The sequence below is a fragment of the Melospiza melodia genome, chromosome 24 (genome assembly GCF_035770615.1).
Source record: "Melospiza melodia melodia isolate bMelMel2 chromosome 24, bMelMel2.pri, whole genome shotgun sequence".
Classification (NCBI taxonomy): domain Eukaryota; kingdom Metazoa; phylum Chordata; class Aves; order Passeriformes; family Passerellidae; genus Melospiza; species Melospiza melodia.
In genome coordinates this window covers 12,185,557-12,203,191 of record NC_086217.1, presented here as the reverse complement: position 1 = coordinate 12,203,191, position 17,635 = coordinate 12,185,557, and the positions used below count along the sequence as shown (strand labels likewise).

General features: G+C 53.6%; 1 protein-coding gene across 2 annotated transcripts in view; it reads left to right on the top strand.

Annotated features, from left to right (window-relative positions):
* Positions 1-17,635, top strand: part of RNF213 (ring finger protein 213) — a 45,853-nt gene that overhangs the window by 17,346 nt on the left and 10,872 nt on the right. For both annotated transcript variants that reach the window (XM_063176001.1, XM_063176002.1), the window contains exons 23-45: positions 69-230; positions 678-1,818; positions 2,279-2,472; positions 2,832-2,984; positions 3,653-7,237; positions 7,543-7,679; positions 7,978-8,073; positions 8,485-8,603; positions 9,091-9,213; positions 9,759-9,841; positions 10,568-10,715; positions 10,989-11,124; positions 11,526-11,714; positions 11,984-12,123; positions 12,539-12,693; positions 13,371-13,583; positions 13,890-14,071; positions 14,747-14,867; positions 14,973-15,073; positions 15,294-15,473; positions 15,818-15,981; positions 16,075-16,177; positions 16,817-16,931. In XM_063176001.1, coding sequence (XP_063032071.1) covers positions 69-230; positions 678-1,818; positions 2,279-2,472; positions 2,832-2,984; positions 3,653-7,237; positions 7,543-7,679; positions 7,978-8,073; positions 8,485-8,603; positions 9,091-9,213; positions 9,759-9,841; positions 10,568-10,715; positions 10,989-11,124; positions 11,526-11,714; positions 11,984-12,123; positions 12,539-12,693; positions 13,371-13,583; positions 13,890-14,071; positions 14,747-14,867; positions 14,973-15,073; positions 15,294-15,473; positions 15,818-15,981; positions 16,075-16,177; positions 16,817-16,931 — 7,740 coding nt within the window. The remainder of the gene's footprint in view (positions 1-68; positions 231-677; positions 1,819-2,278; positions 2,473-2,831; positions 2,985-3,652; positions 7,238-7,542; positions 7,680-7,977; positions 8,074-8,484; positions 8,604-9,090; positions 9,214-9,758; positions 9,842-10,567; positions 10,716-10,988; positions 11,125-11,525; positions 11,715-11,983; positions 12,124-12,538; positions 12,694-13,370; positions 13,584-13,889; positions 14,072-14,746; positions 14,868-14,972; positions 15,074-15,293; positions 15,474-15,817; positions 15,982-16,074; positions 16,178-16,816; positions 16,932-17,635) is intronic.

Below are 17,635 nucleotides of genomic sequence, written 5' to 3'. Positions count from 1 at the left end.
GCTGCTGCCCTGGCCTGGGGCAGAGCTCAGCCCCAGCCACGCTGACAGCTCCTTCCTGCTCCTGGCAGGTCTCCTTGGACAGTGTCCTGCGCTTCACCCTCCCGGGGAGCTCGGGGGACACCGAGGCCTCCTGGAAGTACTCGCTGGCAGAGCTCCGCGAGCTGCAGAACAAGCTGATGCTCATGTCGGCCAAGGGAGAGCAAGGCCTGGAGGTGGAGAGGTTCTCTGAGGTCAGATTCCAAACCCAGAGGGTTACTGGTGTTGGGGCCAGGCTGGGTTTTCCCTTGAGTATAAGCGTTTGAGGCTGTGGTTGATAGTGGAGTTGCTGGGGGGATGGTCACAGGCACGTGGGTGTTCCTGTGTTCCTGCCTTTGGTTCCTTGCTAAGGTGGACCTAAGCTGGAGACAGAACAGTGAACTGGTTGGTGGCCTTATCCTCTGGCTGCACTGGGGATTGTCCTGGTTGGCAGCATCACTGTCATTTTGTAGCAAGCTGGGAGTTCCTTCCTGATTTCCTGGGGATGCTGCTGTTGAAAAGTCACAGAGAGTCTGTGGCTGCTGTGCAAGGCCTGACACACCTTGGGGCCAAAGACTTTCTATTCATTGAATGTCTTTCCAGTGGTTTTGTGGCTGAAACTCGTAAATCAGCTTGTTTCTCTCTCCTCTGTCCCCCCACAGGTCTTTTCCAATGTCCAGAGACTTGCCCAGGCCTTTATAGACCTGTACTCAGCTGGGAACATGCTTTTCCGCTCCTGGCTTGCCCAGGTGTATTGTTCACCCCACAAAGAATCCTGCATTTTTATAGACTTCTCCCTGGGCCCCATCCCAGTGCTGGAAGGGCAAGGGGATATGGCAGCTGTGCTCCCAGCCCTCTGCAAAACCATGGAGAGTTTCCTGGAGAGCTGGAAAAGCTTAATGAACGCCAAGCGTTGTGAGCATTTCTACCTGAACTACTACAGCGCGGAGCAGCTGGTGTTCCTGTGCTCAGAGCTGGGCAGGGGCAGCCCCAGCCAGGCTGCCCTCATGATGCTCTCCTTCCTCAACCCCCACTGCACCGAGCAGGATGTGCTCACAGCCCTCGAGAGCCAGGGCCCTCCCAGCTCAGCCCAGGCTGGCTCTGACTTCCAAGTGCTGCTGGATGGGGAGGGGGACCTGAGCGTGCGGCTGGAGCACATCTGGGAGTGCTACATGAGCAACATGGGCTCCTTCCTCCCCAGCTGCCTGGACATGGACACTCTGGGCGTGTGGCTGAAGAACCTGGCCAGCAGGGGCAGGGATCGTGTCACCAGAGACTTCCCTCAGGACCTGCTCTGCGTGGGCCAGCCCAACCTCATCAGCTGCCCTCGCTCCGAGGTGCTCAGCTCCGCCCTGGCCATTTACATGAACAGCCCCGAGCAGCCCCTTCCCACCTTCGACGAGGTGCTGCTGTGCACGCCCCAGACCAGCGCAGAGCAGGTGGGGCTGTTCCTGCGCCGCTGCCTCATCCCCTGCCAGGGGGGGAACAAGATCTACACCATGCTCTACGCCGATGAGCTGAGCTACGACGTCAGCAAGAGGGCAGAGGAGCTGTTCCAGCACCTGCAGTGCTACAACAGCTCCTACAGGCTCATCATCCTGTGCAACTGCGAGGGGGAGAACAGCTACCTGCCCTCTGCCTTCAGCCACTACAAGGTGCACATGATTCCCCAGAGGCCACGGGCAGAGATCCAGCAGTACCTGCAGCGCCACTTCCGAGTGCCTCAGCCCTCCGACTCGGCCGCAGCCGTGTTCAAGGAGCACATGTGTGTTGGGATTGTGTCCTCCAAAAGAGCTGGCATGGGTAAGATGGCATGGGCAGCGTGGGCTCTGCTGAGAGCTCAAAAGCAGGGTGGGGTTGCCCTTGCCAGGTTTTGTGTCAAGATTTAAGTGTCTCGGTCAAAGAGAGCAATTCAGACTAGTCAGTGCAGGGAGGTGAAAGCTGGAAGTCGCCTTGTCCCATGGTTTGACTTTAGAAACAAGCACAAAAGAGAATAGACTCAAGTCCTAATAAAGAGTAAAGCTTCTCTCAGGCAGTGGAAGGAAATAAAGCTTATAGATAAACAAGAGCCATGTGTTGGATTCCAGGCTCCAACCAGCTGCTCAAACCAGATTTAGACTTTCTTCTGGAATGCCTTTTTGGAAGCTCCAGAGATTTTAGGGCATGGAGTACTTAAGCATTTTATTTCCTTCTGTCTGTTATGGTCTTAATGTGATATATCTGATATTGATAGCTGTAATTCTTGTGGTGTTTTTAATAACAGGGAAATCTCTGTATGTGAAGAGGCTGCATGAGAGACTGCAAGAAGAGCAGCCTGATTGCACAGAACTTTTGAAAACCATCAGACTGATTGAACCAGAAGTGGATGAAGATAAAGTGCTAAAATCTCTCCTGCCTTTTCTGAAGAAAGAACACCAGACAAAGCCCATGATATTCCATTTTGATATCACCTCCTCAGTGAGTACATCCCTCCCTCTCACAGCTGCCTGGTCCTACAGGTTCTGTGTGGACCCTTTCAGGAGCTTTCTTTAAAGCTCTTGTTTCTCATCCAGCCATTTCCCTAGCTTGTGTTCTCTCATTATTGTGTAAGTAACACAAATGCCATTTAGGTGATTGAACTCTGGAGCAGTTGCCCAGAGAAGCTGTAGAGTCTCCACCTTGGAGACATTAAAAACCTGACTGAATGTGGCTCTGGGCAGCCTGTTCTAGCTGAGCCTGCTTTGAGGAGAGAGCCTCCCCACCCTCAGCTGTTCTGTGATTCTGTGAAGTTGTGATGGATAAATAAAGAAGTGCTTTGCTATCTCTCCTTGTGACAGGTGCAGCGTGGCATTCCAGAGTTTCTCTTCAAGCTGTTGGTTCTGCAGTACCTGACAGATAATAATGGCAATATGTGGCTAAGGCAAAAGTGTCACCTGTACATCATTGAAATCCTGGAGGGGTCCCCAGTGCCAAAGACAACAGCCAGACCTGTAGGTACCAGCAATGCTCCTTTCTGGGAATTTCTCAGTCACTTTGCACGTGTTTGTACATAGCTGTGGTGAGCTGTAGAGACTGTAACTGTGAACACAGCACAGGAGTTCCCTATTTCATTGGAGGTGTGCTGTATTCCATAACAAACCGGTGTCCCCGGTGTTGTACAAAGTGCCACTAACACCAAACAGCAAATTAGGCCTGTCTGGTTCCATTGGGTTGATGATTTCTGAAGGCATGTTAGTCCAAGCCTCACTGCCCCCACTGTAACATTTATAGGAAATATAAAAATGCAAAATCCAATCTCCCTCATGGTAATTTGCATGTTTGAAAGTAGGGGAATATTTATATGGATCTGTAAGAACAGAATGTAGAAGCAAATGGAATAAATACCAGCAGTTTCTTGGGTTTAGTTTTCTTTGAAGCAGCCTTGAGAAGGGGCTGGAGGTGATGCCAGGCTCATGTTCCTGGAAGGAAAATGTAGGAGGGAAGAGGATTCCTTGGTGCACTTTAAATGGATGAAAGGATGCATGGGGAAAAGGCTGGCTCCTGTTCCTCAGGTCTGTGGTTTTAGGCAAGGAGACTGTTAAGAACAGATTAACTAAGCTGATGAAGAGTGAGGCTGCAGCTCTGCGATGACCTTTTCTTTTCTTTTTCTCTTCTCCAGATGTCAGTGAACCAGAAGTATCACTTCTTGGATGTGTTCCCTAAAATAACATGCAAGTCTCCCAAAGAAGTGCTAGAAATGGAGACACTTGGGAACCGTGCCGGGCATGTGGGAATGGACGAGGAGGAGTTTTGCAGTGAGGCTTTCCAGAGACCCTTCCAGTACCTGAAGAGGTTTGACCAGGGCTGTAACCTGGACAGGTTCTGCTACGAGGCGCTCTCGGTGGAAGGCAGCCCTGCAGAATGCCTGCAGCTCTTCCTGCTGCACTGCGGGGTCGTGGATCCCTCCTGGGCAGAGCTCCGCAACTTCACCTGGTTCCTCAACGTGCAGCTGAGGGACTGCGAAGCCTCTGTCTTCTGCAACCCTGACTTTGTCGGGGACACTCTGAATGGCTTCAAGAACTTTGTGGTTGGCTTCATGATTCTAATGGCGCGGGACTTTGCGACGCCCTCCCTGAGCATTTCCGACCAGAGCTCGGGAAGACGATCCTCCCACCTGGAGAACGTTCCGGAGGAAGATCTGCTTCCTTTCCGCATCAGGAAGAAGTGGGAGTCAGAGCCTCATCCCTACCTGTTTTTCAATGAGGATCGTGTGTCCATGACATTCATTGGTTTCCACTTCCAGCAGAGCAGGAATCGCATTGATGCCATCAATCCTCTGAACGGGACTGTCATCAAGAAGGACATCATGACTGCCCAGCTCTACCAGGGCCTGTTAATGCAGAGGGTTCCCTTCAACGTGCCCTTCGATCAGCTGCCCCGCAACGAGAAGCTCGAGAGGCTCTGCATGGTGCTGGGGCTCCCCTGGGTGTTTGACCCTGATGAGACCTACGAGCTCACCATGGACAACATGCTGAAAATCCTGGCCATCGAGATGCGATTCCGCTGCAACATCCCCGTGGTCATCATGGGAGAAACGGGCTGTGGGAAAACCAGGCTGGTGAAGTTCCTGTGCCAGTTACGCAGAAGCTTCATCGAGGTGGAGAACATGAAGCTTGTCAAGGTTCATGGAGGTACCACTGCAGAGATGATCTACGCCAGGATCAGAGAAGCAGAAGCCCTGGCTATATCCAACAAGGAGCAGCACGGCTTGGACACCGTGCTCTTTTTTGACGAAGCCAACACGACGGAGGCCGTGAGCAGCATCAAGGAGGTTCTGTGTGACCGCACGGTGCAGGGGCAGCCCCTGGCCCCTGGCTCTGGCCTGAGGATCATCGCAGCCTGCAATCCCTACCGGAAGCACACGGACAGGATGATCCAACGCCTGGAGCTGGCTGGGCTGGGCTACCGGGTGAAGGCCGACGACACCCGGGAGAAGCTGGGCTCCATCCCGCTGCGGCAGCTCGTGTACCGCGTGCACGCGCTCCCGCCCAGCATGATCCCGCTGGTCTGGGACTTCGGGCAGCTCAACAACTGCACCGAGAAGATGTACATCCAGCAGATCGTGCAGCGCGTGGCCGAGCAGCTGCCGCTCATGACCAAGGACGACGTGAGGACGGTCACAGAGGTGCTCTTTGCCTCCCAGCAGTACATGAGGCAGAGGGACGATGAGTGCAGCTTCGTCAGCCTGCGGGACGTGGAGCGCTGCATGGAGGTGTTCAAGTGGTTTTACAGGCACAGCCCCATGCTGCTGAGGGAGCTGGAGAAGTATCTGGCCGAGAGGAAAGCCCCCAAGGGCAGCAGTGACAGAAATGGTGTCATCTGGTCCTTGGTGCTGGCAGTTGGGGTCTGTTACCATGCGTCCCTGGAAGAGAAGGAACCATACAGGACTGCCATCAGCCAGGTCCTCCCAAAGCCTTATGATACCCAGAAAAAGATTTTGGAAGAAATCACTCTGATGCAGGACTTATTCCTGAGTGGGGTACCACTCCGGGATACCATAGCAAGGAACTTGGCCTTGAAGGAAAATGTCTTCATGATGGTCATCTGTATTGAGCTGAAAATCCCCCTTTTTCTGGTGGGGAAGCCTGGGAGCTCCAAATCCCTGGCAAAAACCATCGTGGCCGATGCTATGCAGGGCCAAGCAGCTCATTCTGATCTGTTCAAGGACCTGAAGCAGATCCATCTCGTGTCTTTTCAGTGCAGCCCCCTCTCCACTCCAGAGGGCATCATTGGCACTTTCAAACACTGTGCTCGATTCCAGGAAGGGAAGAACTTGGAGGAGTATGTATCAGTGGTGGTTTTGGATGAGATTGGGCTGGCAGAAGACTCTCCCAAAATGCCCCTGAAGACTTTGCATCCACTTTTGGAGGATGGCTGCATAGATGATGTCCCTCTTCCTCACAAAAAGGTTGGCTTCATTGGGATTTCCAACTGGGCTTTGGACCCTGCTAAGATGAATCGAGGCATCTTTGTGTCTCGTGGTGACCCCAGCAGAGAGGAGCTCATCGAGAGCGCGAAGGGCATTTGCTGCTCGGCACGAGGGGCTCTGCAGAAGGTCGAGCAGTATTTCCATCACTTTGCAGATGCATATGAGAACATTTGCAAGGCCCAAGACAGGGAGTTCTTTGGCCTGCGTGACTACTACAGCCTCATAAAGATGTTTTTTGCCCTAGCCAAGAGCTCCAAAAGCGAGCCCACACCTCAGGACATCGCCGCAGTGGTTCTTCGTAACTTCGGTGGCAAAGATGACGTCAATGCCTTGGAAATATTCACTTCCAAGTTGCTAGAGAAAGGGGAGATACATGCTCACGATATCAGTAGGATAGAGCTGATCCGACAGAACATTTACAGCAGCGCTGAGGATGGGGACTGCAGGTACCTGCTGGTGTTGACTGAGAACTACGCTGCGTTGCAGATCCTCCAGCAGGCTTTTTTCACTGCCCGCCAGCAGCCAGAAATCATCTTTGGCTCCAGTTTTCCTAAGGACCAAGAATACACCCAGATATGCCGGAACATCAACCGAGTGAAGGTGTGCATGGAAACCGGCAAGATGGTTGTGCTCCTCAACCTGCAGAACCTCTACGAGAGCCTCTACGACGCCCTCAACCAGTACTACGTGTACCTGGCCGGGCAGAAGTACGTGGACCTGGGGCTGGGCACGCACCGGGTGAAGTGCCGGGTGCACCCCGAGTTCCGCCTGATCGTCATCGAGGAGAAGGAGGTGGTGTACAAGCACTTCCCCATCCCGCTGATCAACCGGCTGGAGAAGCACTACCTGGACATCAGCACCGTGCTGGACGGGGCGCAGCGGGAGGCCGTGCAGGAGCTGGAGCGCTGGGTGCAGGAGTTCACGGCCGTTAACACGGAGGAGCACTTCATCAGCCAGCAGCAGTACAGCCCCGCGGACGTGTTCGTGGGCTACCACGCCGACACCTGCGCCTCGCTGGTGCTGCAGGGCACGCAGCGCCTGCGCCCGGCCTGCGCGCCCGCCGAGCTGCTGCCCCGCGTCGCCGAGCGGGCGCGGCTGGCGCTGCTCAACTGTGCCACCCCCGACGCCGTCGTCCGCCTCTGCAACTCCGTGGGGGTGTTCATGGCGCCCGCCCTGGCACACACCTACTTCAGGGAGCAGCACCACACCTCCTTCGCCGACTTCCTGGGTGCCCACGTGCGGGCAGGGGCTGGGCCACAGACTGCCTTCACCGAGGTGAGCTCAGGCCGCTGCCAGCCCTGCCGGGGCGCTGCCAACCTTCCCGGGGCATTGCCAGCCCTCCTGACCCCTCTCAGCTCTGTGTGCCAGGGCTGCAGCATGGCACCACCTGTGTGTGCCACTGTGATGGGCGTGCAGAGCTGGGTGCTGGCAAATAAATGCTGATTTTGGGGTGCAGTGCAGCTCTGCAGCAGCCCGGGGTGCAGTGCAGCTCTGCAGCAGGCTGGGGAAGCAGTGCAGCTCTGCAGCAGCCTAGCGGCCCTGCAAGCACAGGTGCTGCATCACTGCCCCTCTCTCCCCAGGTCACCACCTTCTCCCGGCTGCTCACCAGTGCCGACGTTGCCTGCCTGGAGAGGGAGGTGCAGGGCAAGGCCCAGAGGCCCCAGCTGCTGTTCCTGCAGCAGTTTGACACCGAGTTCTCCTTCCTGAAGGGCATCCGGTGAGTGTGGGCCGGGGTTTCCCTGCAATGGGCTGGCAGCTGTGTGCAGGGTGTGTGGGCAGAGCACTCAGAGCAGCACAGATGGAAAAGGGAGCCTGTGCTGGCACGGGGCTGGCTCTGCCCAGATATCTGCTGATAAGGGACAAACCTTGTCAGCTCCATCACATGAGATGGGGTTTGGTGTTTTCCTCTCTCCTCCTGCAGCAGCCAAAGCTAATGTGGAGTGACTGGCTCTGTGGTCTTTAATGTTTGATCTTTATACTCAGTGACTTCTGTTAAATCTCTTTTCACTCTTCAGGGATTTCCTGGATTCCACTACAGGAAATAAAGTCCTCATTATTCAGACAGACTTTGAAGGTGGCTCTCAGAATGCCCAGCTCATTGCCTCAGCCAAGTGAGTGGGTGTGGAGTGCTTCAGTTCTGCCTGGCCACTCCTCCCTGTGTTTGGTTATTGGTGCTCTTTGGGGATCTCACGCTCAGCAAAGTGCAATCCTTTATTCTGTAGCAGAATGAATCCAAATGCACTGATTGTATTTCAAATAATGCATGCCCCAAGTCAGAGTAAGCTAAGCTGGGTGAAATGAGCAGATAATCCCCTTTGAAGTGTGAATTCTGGGCACTGGCTGCAGGATTCCCGAAGGGCTGAGGGCCACGGGATCATTCAGGGCACAGCTGGAGGTGGCAGCTCAGCACCACAGCTGGGAGGGAGGAGTGGGGGTCACCTGTGCCTGTTCTGGGACAGGACCCGTGTCCGTGGGGCCCTGTGTGCCCCTGCTGTGCCACCAGCATTTCCCCTCTGCTGCAGGTACACCGTGGTCAACGAGATCAACAAGGTGGACCTGGGAGAGGCCTCTGTCTTTGTTTACTTCATCATGAAGCTCTCCCGGCTGAAAGGAGGCACCTCCTACGTGGGATTCCATGGAGGTGGGTGTGCCCATCTGTCCCTTCAGGCAGTCTGTTCCTTTCAGTGCTGACAAGCTGGGCTCAGTGTGTCCTGTGGGTTGTCAGAGCTGCTTCCCTGTGCCACAGGGCTGCCCAGGGGAGCAGTACCTGGCAGGGAGCACCTTGTCCTTCCTGCTGGCAGACAGGTCCCCTCTGCAGTCATGGAGAGCAGCACAGAGCCATGAGGGTGACTCTGTGGGTGTGCTGTCCTCCAGAGGCTCTGGAGCAGGTGCTGGTGTGTTCAGCAAGGTTCCTCTGGGTCTGGGGGCTTCTGAGAGCCTCAGAACCTTGGAACTGTCAGGCAGGGATGTGTGCAGCAGCAGGGTCTGAGGGCATTGTGCTCTCCCCTCCTGCAGCTAGAGGTGAGAGTTGGTGACCTGTGAAGGTAACCCAGGGGCTGGCAGGTGATTCTGGGGGAGCTGCTCGGGAAGAACAAGGCTGGGAGTGATTCCTTGCTCTGTGCCTGCAGGGCTGTGGCAGTCGGTGCACATCGACGACCTGCGCAGGTCCAAGGACATGATCTCTGACCTGGCAGCCCTGCAGAACCTCACCATCAGCCAGGTGTTCTCCCAGGAGCCAGCTGCAGCCAGAGGTGAGCTGTGTGCTGGGGAGAGGGGGAGCTGTGGCCCCACACTTGGTGCTGCAGGAGCTGATGCCTGCCACAGCCCGTCTGATGACTTTCCTGGTTTTGGGGGGCTCCCCACATGTATTTAATTCATTACTACAACTTTAGGTCATCAAGCAAGCTAATTTGGTATTTCTCCCTTTTATTTTTGGCAAAAATGTGGCATTTGCACTGCTCAGCAGCCTGAGTGCTGTGTGGCACAGACTGACAAGGATCTTTCTTTCCCCTCAGCTTTTTCTTACTCTTTTCCTTTCACCACACTGCCTGACAGGAGTCAGGGAGAGCTTAAGGCATTAGCTCAGCGTCACATTTCTTCCAGCTCTTGCTGCATGAGGCCTGACAGCCCGAGCAGCTGTGGCTGTGTTTGGGAGGTGACTCTCAGCTCCTCATGCAGGTGCTAATGGCTCTCTGGCAGATGTTCTGCTGCTCTGGGATGCAGTTGCTAAAATAAACTCTGCTCTGACTGATGCAGGAGTGCACTGCTGCTTTCTAATGAACATCCTCCTCCTTAGCTGCAGCTCTGCCTGCCAGTGGAGAAGCTCAGGAGGAGGAGGTGGAGGCTGGAACACCAGTGCCAGGAGCAGAGCACCAGGAGGTCAGTTCAGAATACATTTGTTTGCCTCTCAGCTGTCACTGTGGCTCTCTGCTCTGTCATCCATGGGTGCAGCCCACCTTTTGTGTCCCCTTCACCTGACACCAATCAGCAATATTTGCATCATGAGTGTTGCTGATCAGACACAAGTTCCTCCTCCCCACTGCCCAGTCAAAATCAGCATCACTGAAGAAATCAACCATTCTAAGGACTTTAATTCCTTTGTCATTTAATTATTCTGATTTTTAAACATCAGCTCTGAGTTTCTGTTTCCTTCCTTCCCCTGGAGGTGGGAGCTGTGCTCCTGAGCCTCTCTCCAGCTGTGTGCTCTGAGCTGGAGCTGGCTGAGGGCTTGGCTGTGCTGCAGCCACATTCACACTGCCCTGTGTGCCCCTGGCAGCCTCAGCTGGGCATGGCCAGCACCAGGGACACGGAGCATTTCCCAGGAAGGGCACATTTTCCCTGGTCACATAGATTGTTTCCATTTCTTTCCTCAAACTGCTGAATCTTGCCCTGCAGGAGTCTCAGCTCAGCACAAATGCTGTGTCACAGGCCAGGTTGAGAGGGACACAGAAGCTGCATCACGTTCCTGGCAGCAGAGGGCTGAGAATGGCAGCTGGGAACAGGGATGGAAAGGCAGCAGCCCTTGGAGGGAGCCTGGGAGCCTTTCAGGGGAGGGTGCTGGGGCCAGGAGGGTCACTCTGGGGAATGACCCTGTTTCCTGGGCAGGGGGAGATCCTGGACACCACGGTGCTGCTGAGGACCTGTGTGCAGAGTGCTGTGGGCATGCTGAGGGACCAGAACGAGGACCTGAGCCGCAGCAGGAGGAGGATTGAGATTCTGCTTGGCCTCTTCTCCACAGAGGATGAGCTGAAAGGTGTGTGCTGCAGGGAGGTCAAAACCAACCCAAACAGCTCACTGGGGATGCAGAGCTCTGTGCTGGGGTGCAGGCAAGGGGGCTCTCCCCAGAATGTGTCCATGCTGCAGTGTGTGGGTGGGTGCAGGGCTTTTCTGCTGTTATAGTGGTGGCTTTTTCTCCCACTGTGCTGCCTTGGCCAATTATTGGAACAGTTGTCAAATGGTGTGCTTGGTGGGATATTTGGGTCCAAGCTAATGGAAAAGAAAACACAAGTTCCCTGTTGTTTTGTAGCCTCTTTCCTGAAGATAACCAAGGCTCGTCTCTCCAGCCTGTTGAAGAAGCAAGAAGAAAATTCCCTTCACCCAAAGAACTGGGTGCTTCGGGAGGCCTCCAACCTCAGTGCTCTGCAGGAGGCAGGTACCTTCAGGTGAGCCCTGCCTTGTCACCTGCAGCCTCCAGGAAGGGTCTGCAGGTGGCACCTGTGCAGCAGGGACAGCAGCTTGGTGTAACTGGTGTGAACATTTGCAGTGTCAGTCCGCAGGCTGTGCTGGAACCTCTCTGAAGGCAATTTTAGCCTCTCCTGGGGAAGGGGGGGTTAGAGCTGCAGGGGCTGTACTGGGACAGGGATGCACAAGTGCTTGAGTGGCGTTACAGGTGAGCCAGGAGTGAGAAGTGCAGGGTTTTCTGTTGGTTGTGTTCTTTCCCATAAAGGCAGCATTAGGATTCTGTCACAGGCAAAGGTCAGCAGTTATTCAGGACAGGCACCCCCTGTTTTGCTGATGGTGTTGCTCACGTTCCCTCTGGGTTTCTCCATCTCTCTCCCCCAAGGCACACCCTGTGGAAGCGAGTGCAGAAGGTGGTCACTCCCTTCCTGGCTCTCCTGGTCGCTGTCATGGACAGGAATGGCAATCTGGAGCTGCTGGCCAGGCCAGGAGCCACGTGGGTGACGAAGCTGTGGATGTTCATCTTCAGTGACTCCAAATTCCTGAGTGTCTCTCCCGGGGTGGGGAAGAACAGGTGAGCCTGGGGAGCAGCAGGAGGGCTGGGCTGGGCTGGCAGCACCAGGAGCAGCCCAGCACTGGCTCTAGCCCCCCAGAGCAGAGGGATGTTGTTTGTTGGCTGCCCCAGAGGGCAGCAGGGCACTGCTCACAGTTCAGCCTGCTCTCCTCAGAGTCCTGCAGTTCCCTCCCTTCTCTCTCCCTTCCCTCCTAGGGCTCAGTTGCTTTCTGCAGTCTCTGCCTTCCCAAAGAAAAGCCCTGTGCATTAATGACCTTTTAACCCCCCAGCCCTCAGCCAGAGATAATCCTGGTGCAGAACAACATGATTGTATCTGCTGATGCTGGGAATGAGATGCCCTTCAGCTGGAGGATAAAGGAGTACCTGGAAGAGATGTGGTTGGAGGCTCAGTACATCCAAAACACTGAAGGTGAGAGCCTGGCTTCAGCATCTCCATCCACTGCCCTTTGAGCTCTGGGTTGTCACTGCTGTGCCCCTCCTGTCTCTGGAGTCACCTTCAGTCCCTCTGTGCTCCTGAGAGCCAGCAGAGTTCTGTGCAGGCAGCTCTTCTTGTGCCTCTCACCATTCATCTTTCTCACCTGTGCTGTGCCCTTGCATTCAAAGTGCTGTGGAGCAGCCAGGAGTTAATGACAAGGTGAGACTGCAGAAATACAACACGGTGCTGGGCTGACAAGGCCTGGCCTGAGTCCCTGCTCAGTGCCCTGGATGAGGGGAGTGCTGGAGGCATCAGTGATTAATGAGGTGTCAGTGTCTCTAGGATAGATGTTGTGTCAAAGCCAGCTTCCTCCTAACATCCAGCTTTTCTCTGCATCTTCATTTTCCAGGCCATGCTGAGAAGTTTGTGGAATACTTCCAGAAAACTGCCCTGGGAAAATTCATCTCTTCTCTGACTGAGGGAGAAAGGCAGATGCTCTTTGAGTGCTACATCACAGACTTTATTGTCTTGACCATCGGTGTGTCCTCCCAGGAGGAGCTGCAGGTCAGGGGCTGGAAATGCTTTGGATGGGGAGGAGAGTGTGATACCTGTGAATGTGTCCTCCTGAATCAGCCCTGCCCTGGGGAGAATCCCCTCTGAGACAGCAGCAGGGGAACCCCAGAGCAGACACTGAACACTGGGGTCACTCAGAAAGGCAGAACCTGTATAAATTGACACGTTTAAGGCTGTCTTTGTAGGGAAATGATTCTCATCTTTCAGAGAATTTAGCCAGGCTTCCCAGTACAAAATTATAAAATTATAATGAGATATAAAAGTATTAGATGTAAATATATATCTATAAATAAAAAAATTAGATATAAATATATTAGAGAGATATATCTATAAATAAATTAGATATAAATATATTAGATATATATAAATAAATTAGATATAAATATAGATATATGTATAAAAATAAATAAATTAGATATATATATATTTATAAATAAAAAAATTAGATATAAATATATTAGAGAGATATATCTATAAATAAATTAGATATAAATATATTAGATATATATATATAAATAAATAAATTAGATATAAATATAGATATATATAAATAAATAAATTAGATATAAATATATTAGAGAGATTTATATAAATAAATAAATTAGATATAAATATATTAGAATGATGAGAGCACTTTCTCACCTTTGGCTCTGTGTCCCACCCCGCAGTGTCTGCGCGTGGCGTTCCTGTCCTGCGTGGAGCAGTGGGTGGCAGAGTCCCCCTGGGGGCAGGAGCCGGTGCCCTCGCTGCCCTGGGCCCACCTGGCACACAGCCGGTTCAAGAGCCGCCTGCAGAACTTCTCCAGGATCCTGGCCGTGTACCCCCGGGTGACTGGGCACCTCCTGGGCCAGCAGGGGTGCAGGATTCCCTGCTCTGAGATGGTACAGTCACTGCCTCAGCCTGCACTGCTCTTCAGTCCTTTGGGTTTCACCCACAGCAGAGGGGGAAGCACGGGCTGGGGCTCCTCAGAATGGGGGATGATCTGCTCTGTTCTTACTGCTACAAGCAGGTTTTAAAATAGTTTGCCTTGCTTTTGCATCAGTTAATAGGACATGCTAACGAGCCCAGCCACAAACATGAGAATTGCAGAGCTTAAAGTAATCAAGTAGCAAGCCAGACTGAGAGCCCAGGATCCATAAGTGATTCTGAAACGCTGCTGTTGTCACCCCTGGCCCTGGTGTGTGCAGGTTCTGGATGTGCTGGCTGCCATGGGCTGTGCTGAGGAGCTGGAGAAGCTGGTGCAGACAGCTCCCCCTGAGCTCTGGCTGCAGAGGGTGAAGAACCTCCACATGCCCATTGAGTTCCTGTGCAAAGAGGAGAGTGCCCAGCGCAGGGGCAGCCGCTGCCACCAGCTGCTCAGGGAGCTCAGGTGGGTGCCCAGCTCTGCCCACAGCCCTGCTCTTTGCCTCGAGGTGCTCTGGGCCGTTGGAGCAGCCTGGAGCTGTTCTGGTGCTGCTTTTCTCAGGCTTTGCAAACCTTTCCAGGTTCCTGCTGGGCTCAATTGCATACCAAGCAGCAAGAACCACATTTTTTTCCCCTCATCTCCTGCAGATTCTCTCTCTAAATTTGGCAGTATCATCTGGTGCATTCCATCTGGGTTCAGGGGTTATTTAAAACTCTCCTCAGGTTCCTGTTAACCAGCAGTGTCTCCCCACTTCATCCTCTGTGCATAAGGACTCAAGAGATGGGGAATTTCACTGCCTCTTGTGTTTTGGAAGGGAGCCCAGAGCACTATCCCAGTTTCTCACAGACCTTGTTTAGTTTATTAAAAGTGAAGAAAGTGCAGCTAATTGTGATTGGTATTTTAAAAAGTTTTGAGACAGAGGTGTGAGAAGGTGTGTGCAGTGCTGCTGTCCTGCTGCAGTGCTGCCTCCAGGCCAGGCCCTTCAGCCCCCTGAGTGAAGTGCTGGAATGTTCTGTCCTTGACAAAAACCCCTCTGGGAAGCCAAAGTGCAGCGCCGGTGAGAAGTGCAGGGTGCTGTGGAGGGCAGCAGGAGCAGCAGTGAGCCCTGGCTGCCCTGGTGCCAACCTGCTGTGCCCCCAGGGCCTGCTGGAGCCGTGTGTTTGCCATGGCACTCTTTGTGGAGCACGTCCTGCTGGGCATCCGCGCCCTCATGCCCGAATTCGAGGGCTTGGTGAGGAAATACACCCTGCTGCTTGCCAAGGTGAGCCAAGCTGCCATTTCACCTCTTCCCTCTTCTGCTGATGGTGGCAATTCTGCTCTCAGGTGTTGCAGCTCAGTCACCGGGCCCTGTCCTTTCCCTCTGCAGTGCTTCCAGCACGATTCAGACATGAAGTCCCATCCAACCTTTGTTGCAGTGCTGACAGTGCTGTGCCAGTGCAAGAACGAGGTCAGCAGCAGGCTCTACAGGTACTGGCACTGGGGCAGGCTGCAGGGGCCAGCAGGGACATTGCCAGCACACTGTGTTATGGCAGTGCTGCATGGGTGCAGTGGAAGCCAGGGGAAGAGCAGTGACCCTGCCTGGTTCTGCACCCTGGGCTGAGCAGTGAGCCAGCTCTTGGTCTAGTGCAGCTGAACATGTTCAGGGCTTTTGGAAGCAGCTGAGCTCATTGCTGTTTCTGCATTCCAGGCATGGTCTGGAGCCGTGTCCCATCTGCCTGGGAGAGCCCAGGGACCCCGTGTGCCTGCCCTGCACCCACGTGTTCTGCCACAAGTGCATCAGCCAGTGGCTGGTGCCAGCACAGATGTACTGTCCCTACTGCAGGGCTGCTCTGGAGGAGGTGCAGTTGACTGTCTCTGAGGAGCTCAGGTACTGCAGCCACCCTCTCCAAGGTGGGAGCATTCAGTGGGGAGGCTTTGTGAGGAAATGCTCAACTCAGATGGTGAACATGAACAGAGTGGGGGGTGAACAATGCCTCGTCCCTCTGGAGCTGAACAGGCCCTGTCTGTTCTGTTCTGTTGCTTATAAAAAGGGGAAAGCTGCCTTGGCCTCTGTAAAAGCAAGCAAATCATAGAGTGGTTTGGGCTGGAGGGGACCTCAAGGGTCGTCTCGTTGGGAAGGTTGGAAAGTGTCTCCCTTGGGTGACTTTAGCCTGTGTGTGCTCAATCCCTGTGTGCTTTAAGGGGCTCTGTGTTTGCTTTTGCCCCTCCCAGAGCTGCCGTAGCAAAGAAGGCCCTGTTCCGCCAGAGGTGCAACAGTTTCTTCATTGACATGGTCACCACCATGTGCTTCAAGGACAACGAGTCCCCTGAGCCAGAGGTGATCCAGAGGCTCCTGGACCTGCTCTTTGTTCACAGAAGCCTCGTGAAGGACCCAGGTGAGCTCCCTTCACCCTCACACTGTCCTATGGAGCTGGAGCTGTCCCCACCTTCTCTCAGCTGCCAGAGCTGTCCTCCCCTTGTCTCCACAGATCACCCAGCTGTCTACACCAAATTCCTGTCCCCGTTTAATGATGAGGTGGATGAGACTCCCATCATCCGCTCAGTGATGCTGAAGCTGCTCCTGAAGTACAGGTGGGCACAATCAGCTGAGGGAGGTTAGGCCAGGCCAGGTTCAGCTCAGTTCCTCATCAAACCCATCCCATTGTTCTCCTCACCTCCCTGAGTTTCATTGAATCTCACACTCGCCACAAAATCTCACAATCTTTGCATTAGTCATGCAGCTTGGCTGTCTGGTGGTGCAGTGTGAGCAGCCTGTGCAAGGTTTACCTGGCTGTCCCTCACTAACCCTCTGCTGGGGGTGGATGCCTGGTTCTGCAAGGTGGCTGAGTAGCTGCTCTGATCTAGGTCAGCAAAGCAAAACTCCTAATTCACTGAAATTTAATCAGGATTTAAACCGATCTTGTGTCTGCCCCACAGACCCCTCATTCCCACAGCCCTCCCAGCCTCCCTTTGCAGGCAGGGCTCAAAGCCCCTTCTCAGGTGTGCCCACCTCCTGAACCAGGTGCCTTTTGTCCTGAAGGGCTCAGTGAGCTCTGCTGATGACCAAAGCCCAGCTCACTGCCAAATGTCACTGCAGAAAATGGCACAAGGGCTTCTCCACCTTGCAGCTGGCTCCAGAGTGACCCCAGCTGTCACCCAGCCACTCTGGGAGCTGTGCTCAGGGCAGGGGCAGTCCTGGCAGCTGTGTCAGGGTCTCTCTCTCCCCTGTAGCTTCAATGAAGTCAAAGATGATGTGCAGCGTTACCTGTCCCAGGTGGAGCACAACGAGCTCCTAGAGAAAAATGACAAAAAAGAGCTCTACCTGCTTTTTGTCAACTGCTTGGAGGTAAGAGCTGGGCCAGGAAACTGTTGCAGTTTCATGAGTAAAAAAAGCCAAGAAGAGAAATTCTTCTGCAGTTCTAGGTGTGTTTCTTGTGTATGTAACTATTTTTCCCACTAGAAAGCCCAGAAGGAGTTGATACCAAATCACCTGGTCAGAACTTGCTCTCAGGAATGAGCCTTGCTTTTCAAGGAAAGGCTTGAGTGGCTTTGCAGTGGTACATAAATTCTTTCCCTTGGACAAGAGTCTGGGTGTTAAACCTCAACCTCCAGCACAGGAGTGCAGCAAGCAGGGCCTTTCTCATGGCAGCAGCCCAGTGCTGAACTGCTTCTTGTCTCCACAGACCCTTAAATCATTGTGCCTTTTGGATTGTTCCCCTGCCTCCCCTTGCATAACCTTCAGGGCTTTGGACAACTTGAAACCAGTGTGACAGCAGGGGAGAGGTTTTATTACTTCCAGGATTTTGTAGTTAAAATCACCATTTGTGTTCTTGCTAAGGGTCAGAGAGGTAGAGCTTGGCATCTTGGATCATGGAATGTGTGTTATTCACAGCCTGCTCATGGCTCTTGCTCAGCTCCAAGCTTGGGGAGTTTGGGACAGCTGGGGCACATCCTAAAAATGGGGTTTGGCAGGGGTTTAGGATGAGGGGCAATGGCAGTGGGGTGGAGGGTTAGGGATGGTTTGGAGTGTGCAGGGATGCTTTTCTGTGC